General features: G+C 60.6%; 1 protein-coding gene across 2 annotated transcripts; it reads left to right on the top strand.

Annotated features, from left to right (window-relative positions):
* The first annotated feature begins 61 nt into the window (after window positions 1-61).
* Tmem106a (transmembrane protein 106A) lies at window positions 62-6,095 on the top strand. 2 transcript variants are annotated; one of them, XM_087202234.1, is made up of 4 exons: window positions 62-368; window positions 1,469-1,614; window positions 1,702-1,765; window positions 2,711-6,095. In XM_087202234.1, exons 1-4 carry the CDS (start codon window positions 254-256, stop codon window positions 3,172-3,174), a joined length of 789 nt encoding a protein of 262 aa, XP_087058360.1. In that variant the 5' UTR covers window positions 62-253; the 3' UTR covers window positions 3,175-6,095. The 2 variants fall into 2 exon arrangements, with proteins under 2 accessions (XP_087058360.1, XP_087058359.1); XM_087202233.1 differs by having other exon boundaries at window positions 1,466-1,614.
* The last annotated feature ends 86 nt before the right edge of the window (window positions 6,096-6,181 follow it).

Raw genomic sequence — 6,181 nt, 5'->3', positions numbered from 1 at the left:
GGTCGCCATGTAGAGAAAGGTGAAATAAACGGTCCTTGAGACTTGACCTGGCTGCGGGGGCGGGGCGGGGCGAGGGGCGGGGCTCCGAGTCGGTGCGGACGGCCCGGACGGCCCGGAGGGCGCCCGTCTCCCGCAGTTTCGGCTACTCGGGCCGCCTTTTCGTCTACGTCCGCCCGGGGCCGGTGCTCTCGGGGCCTCCGCTGTCTTCCTTCCGGAGTCCCGGCCCAGAGCCTCCTCGACCGACACCGGCACTATGCGGACCAAGCTAGACTGCGGCCTCGGGGGTCGGGGTAAACCCGCCTTTCCGCTCGGCCCCAGGCTCCTCCCGGCTCGGGAAGCGGAGGGAGCCGATCCCAGCCCTGAACCAGGTGAGGCTCCCTCTGCTTTAGCTGCCAAGATCTGTAAGTGCCCCGGGCGTGGTGGCGCACGCCTGTGATCTCAGCACTCGGAGGGAGAGGCAGGAGGATGCAGCGAGTTGAGGGCAGCCTGGGCTACGTAATGAGTTCAAGGCCACTCTGAACCTCAATAGCGAGACCCTGTGTCAATAAACAACCCAGTCTGTGTGTGGCTCGACTTGCCTGTCTCATTCTGCCATCGCTGGGGCCCTGTGGGGAAGGACAGATTTAGCCCCGACCCTTCCTGGGCAGCGTGGCGGACAAGGCTGCCCCCAGGCTTCCTCCCTACTCCATCTTGGGCGCGCGACCCCCAGCACTGAGACAGGCAGGGCTCTTGGCCACACCTGGGACGCCAGCCTCCTTGGGGAACGAAGCCCTGCCTCCGTTGAACCAGTACCCCAGGCGCAGGTAGGCAGTACCTCCCCCAGGTAGGCAGACCTCAGGCAGCTCTGTCCCCATGTGGAGACCTTCGGAGAAACCACATCCTGCACGCCTGTAATCCCAGTATTCAGGAGGCTGAGGCAGGATTGCCTGGAGTCTGAGTCCAGCCTGAGCTACATAGCAAGATTCTCTCAAAAAAAGAAAACAAAAATCAGAATAATCCCAAGACTGGGGAGGCTGGAGGGACTTTCCAAATGGCTGTCTCTACCCACCTCGATCCAGCTTCCTCCCTCTGAAATGGGCTGGCTTGGGTGGGGTGGGGATCTCAGCCCGTCTGCTTATCACTTTTGGAAGTCTCATGACTTCTGCTTTTGGTTTCCACTTTTTTTTTTTTTGGTACCGGGGATTGAACTCAGGACCTTGCACTTGTGAGCCAGGCACCGGAACCACTGAGCTAAACCCCTGGCCCTTGTTTTATACTTTTGTAGGCACCTTGGGCTCTTCTAGTCCGGAGGGGAGTGGAAGTGCATTAAACTTTCCCCTCCAAGAGTCCCCGGACCACCCAAGTCCTTCCTCTGTGGACAGCCGGGCTGCTGCCCTGCAGTGGGGCTCCCAGGCATGGAGCCCTTAGAGCCAGGCTGCTGCCCACGGTGTGTCTGGGCCTCGCCCTGAGCTGGATTCCTTTCTAGCAGAAAACCCACCCCAGGCACGGGCAAGACGCTTTCCCAGCCTGGCTCCCCAGGACGGGCGGACCGAAGTGCCCTCCTGTCCACCCGCCCAGCCGGCAGCTGCTTCGTGCCTTGTCCTACCTGCCGGGGCAGCGGAGAGATCCCCCGAAGTGAGCGGCGGGGGCCCGCCCAGGTCTGGGTGTGGAGTTAGGACGTCCCCCCCGCCGGCCGCCCACTCACGCTGTTCCTGTCCGCAGAGCTGGAAGAGCAGCTGGTGGCCCTCATCGCCTATGGGGACCAGAGGCTGGAGCCCAGGCACACGTAAGCCCCATGCCCATCCCATGGTGCCACCTGGCGGCCTCACTGCTGCCTTCTCGTCCTCCCCACGGTCAGCGCTTAGTGGGGTGAACGTCCCAGCTTCCCAGAGGTGTCGAGACTGCTCAGTAGCAGCGTTTGCTTAGAGTGCGTGGGGCTGTGGGTGTCATCCCCAGCACCAGCACAGAATGGAAAGAGAAGCCAGGCGTGGCACAGCCCTGTCATCGCAGCTACTCAGGAGGCTGAGGCAGGGCGGCCTGGGCAACTGAGAGCCGGCCTCCAAAATAAGACAGGTCTGGGGACGCAGCTCGGTGCTCCCAGTGCGCCACCCCCCAGCCGTGGGCACACACATGGCCATGGCCCTTTTCTGCAGTGTGGGCCAGAGTACCTGAGGCACACGGTCCTTCCCAGCCGTCACTGCCCAGGCCTTGCTGTCCCCGGAAGGGAGCTGTGGCCCTGGCTGCAGGGCGTTTGGGCCGGGGGCTTTCCCAGTGCTTCCCTCCTGCCGATCGTGGTGCAGGTCAGACCCGCCGCTCTCTACCCAGCAGAGGCAGAGAACCAGGAGAGTCTACTCTGGGGCCATCCGGAACCTCAAGCAGCCCTGGGTTTCTTGGGGTGCTGGTGACCATGCTCTTGGTCTGGGTTCAGGTGACACAAGGTCCTAGCTTTGGCTTGGAGCCATCGTCCCTCCCACCCCGCACTGCACCGGAATTGGAAGCTGGCGCTGCTAAGTCCTGTCCCTGTCCCTCCTCGCATCTGCTCCGAGTTGGATGTGCGGATGGTGCCCCATCCCAAGTGTGAGGCGGCACCGGCATCGGCTGGGCAGGAAGCAGCCGCTCAGGCTGGGGGCAGCAGGCAGAGCCCGCGTCCTCCGCGTCAGGTTTCCCAGCGCCCAGGCCCCTCATGGCTCCCCGGCACTGACCCACAGGAAGCTCTTCCTGTCCCTGGCAGTGCTCGTGTGCCTGGCCACCACCGGCTTCACCACCTTCTTCCTGTTTCCCCGGAGTATCGCCCTGCACCCCGGGGGCCTGAGCTGCTCCTCTGTGGCCTTTGACAAGGGCACCATCCACCTCAATGCCACGGTGAGTGCCCGGCCCGCCCCTCCCAGCCACACTTCCGTGGCCTGTCTGGTGTCACAGCCTTCCGTGTGGCTCGCCAGGGATCTTGTGTCACCCAGGGGACCGTGTGAGCGCCAGGACAGATGGCGAGGGATCGGGACCCTCTGTGGTGTGGAATCAGAGTCCAGGCCGCACGAGCAATGGTGGGGTGAGGTGGGGGTGCCTGCGACTTCCCCCATGCTGGCACAGGGCGGCAAAGCTGTGCAGGCAACACAGGACCCACAACTTCTGAGACTCAGTCTCCCCATGTTGCCCAGGGTGCTCTCAGTCCTGGGCTCAAGTGATCCTCCCACCTGAGCCTCAGGAGTAGCTGGGACTACAGGCAACATGTGGGCAGCTCCATGTAACTTCTCTTTTCTCTTCTCTCAGTACCAGGGATCAAACCCAGGGCCCTCACACTGAGCTACATCCCCAGTCCTTTTATACCTTGACTGTTTTTTCAGTTTTTTGAGACAAGATCTTGCTCTGTAGCCCAGGTTGGCCTTGACCTCATGGTGACCCTCCTGCCTCAGCCTCCAGAGTGCTAGGATTACAGGAGTGCATCACCACACCCCGCCTGTTTTTGAGACAGGATCCAGGGTGTCCCTAAGTTGCCCAGACTGAGCTTGAACTTGCAGCAATTCTCCTGCCTCAGCCTCCCAGAGTGTTGGAACTATAGGTGTACACCACCATGCACCGCTCAGTGTAACTTTTTCTTTTTTAAGGCAGGGTTTCCCTATGTATCCCAGTCAGGCCTTGAACTTGCAGCAATTCTCCTGCCTCAGCCTCCTGAGTGGCAGGATTACAGGGGTGTGCCATCACACCTGGCCGGAGGGGTCAGTCATGGTGCTGACCCTGTGCGCCTGAGCCCTCCTGGAAGATGGCACCCTGCCTGGCCACTCCCTTCCCGGGATGGTTCACCCCCACCCTGTCCCTTGTCCTCATCCCCAGAGTGTCCTGAACATCTCCAACCCCAACTACTGCCCAGTCACCGTGACCCGGCTGACGGTCTAGGCCCTGCACGTGTCCCTCATGGTGGGTCAGCTCTCCGAGAGCCTCCTGCTGCACATCGGCCCTTTGGCCAGTGACCAGGTGACTGTCCTGGCACCGCCACGGGCTGGGGTTTGTGGTGGGAAGGGTGACCTCGTCCCCCTCCCGACAGATGCTCTATACCGTGGCCACCAGGATCTCAGACAAGACCATGTAGTGAGTCCCTGTTGCACTCCCTCCTGGTTTCCCGTGTGCCCGGCGGGCTCTGCCCCTCTGGTCAGACCACCGCCTGCTGCACTGGGATGGGTGGGATCGAGGCCAGCCGTGGTTAATTTTTTTTTTTTTTTAGTACCAGGGATCGAACTCAGGACCTTGTGCTTGCGAGGCAGGTGTTGGAACCACTGAGCTAAATCCCTGGCCCCTCTTTCTCTTTTGGTAAAAGCAGTGTTAGTGCCCATCATGGTGGTACAGATCTGTAAACAGTTATACGGGAGGCTGAGGCAGGAGGCTCGAAAGTTTGAGGCCAGCTTGGGCAATTGAGTGGGGCCCTGTCTCATGAAATAAAAAATAAAAGTGGCGCTGGGAGTGTATCTCACGAGGAAGGTTCTCGATGCAATCCCCAGCTTTAAAAAGAACAATAAGCCAGGGGCTAGGGATGTAGCTCAGTGGCCCTGCCCCTTCCAGGCATTCCCAAGGTCCTGAGTTCGATTCCCCCCGTACTCAAAAACAAAACAAAGCACTATGAGAATATATATGCAAATGTAGGTACATCCTCCACATGTGTGCGTGTATGTCTCCACGCTTCTGTCTGCCAGAGGTGGAAGAAAGCAAGCCAGGTGAGGTGGAAATTAAGTAGGGAAGCCCAACATGGGAACGTGAGGGGATTCCTTACTCTCCCTTTTGGTGACAATCTCTTCCTTGCCAGGAATCCGGTGAGGACAGGATGACCAAACCCAGGAGAGCTGGTTCCCTCGGGTCTCGGGGTCCCCTGGTGGCACCCAGGACTGGCTGAGCATCCATCCAACTGCTCACCTGTGCAGCGCCACCACCCCGCCCCAGTCCGGGCTGTCCCTCAGGCTGCGGGCCACGTGCACGGCCAGGTCTCAGAGCAGATTCAGGTTGTTCTGGAATGGAGGGGACAGGGCGGTGGGTGAGCAGGAGTCACCGCAGGGCGCCATCTCCCCACCTCACTTCCCCTCCTGGCCCCCCCGAGGCCGAGGCAGGAGAGTCTACTGCAGACCCGGGCCAGGCCTCCCACCCCGTGGACCAATCACCTTCTGCAGGAGCTTCACTGAGCTCTGGAGCTTGGTCACCACCTGCACGGGGTCCTCGGCCCCACACCTGCGGGACAGGAAGGTGCAGGAGACACCTGCTGACCAGCTCGGAGCAGGCCCGAGGGCAACGGGGTAGGGACAGAGAGGGACAAGCGCTCCGGGTCGCCTTTGTCATCCAGAGCTGTGACTGCGTAGGCCCGCGTCTCCGCCCATACTGTGGACTGCTCTGTTCACCCTGCAGGGGGCAGGGCTAAGGGGGTCCAGGCCCTGAGGACAGACGGGGCCCCCGACGGGGACAGGATGGGGACCGGGATGTACTTGAGCAGCGCGGTGAGAGCCTTTTCGCCTGCGGGCTCCGCGCTCCGAGCTCAAGGGGCAGGAGGTGGAAAACCACTGGGAGATGTCCAACCGGGGGTGGGGGGCCGAGGAGAAAGCGGGGTGCAGCTCTGGGAGCAGCACCCAGAGGTTGCAGGGCTCTTCCCCGCCCTCCAAGTCACGGGCAGCCTCGAGCTACGAAACCGAAAGCACGAACAGAAGAACAGAAACCGAGGAAGAGCCGTGGAAAGACCGCTTGGATTCCACCCTCTCTCTGGGGCAGAAGGGGGGACCCGGGAGCAGGAGGATGATCAGCTCGCTCTCTCTCTCTCTCCCCCTCTCCCTCCTGGCTCAGGTACACAGGGCCTCCGGGACACTGCCCACCTTCTCTCGCAGAGGCCAAAATCTCCCTAGATCCACTTTACCGTACATCCTACATAGACCTCTTTACAAACCAAAACCTTGAAATTTTATTTTTTTTCTCTTTTGAAAAATTTGTACCAGGGGTGGGACTCAGGACCTTGTGCTTGTGAGGCAGGTGCAGCACAACTGAGCTACATGGCCAGCCTTGCAGTGCTTTCTCTGAAGCTTTGCTCTCATTGTATCCCAGGGTGTTGTGGTTCTTGGAGAATAAAAATTGCCCCTGCCTTCAGATCTGAAGTATCTACTGGTCCCATGGTCTCCGTCTCGGGTTCGAACTCCCTTTGAAATTGTGAAGTCACCACAGTGGGGATGTCTGTGCAGCC

This window comes from Heterocephalus glaber, unplaced genomic scaffold (assembly GCF_053883595.1).
Source record: "Heterocephalus glaber isolate CG9 unplaced genomic scaffold, H.glaber_assembly_v1.0 deba00001773, whole genome shotgun sequence".
Classification (NCBI taxonomy): Eukaryota; Metazoa; Chordata; class Mammalia; order Rodentia; family Bathyergidae; genus Heterocephalus; species Heterocephalus glaber.
This window is presented reverse-complemented; position numbering and strand designations above follow the sequence as displayed.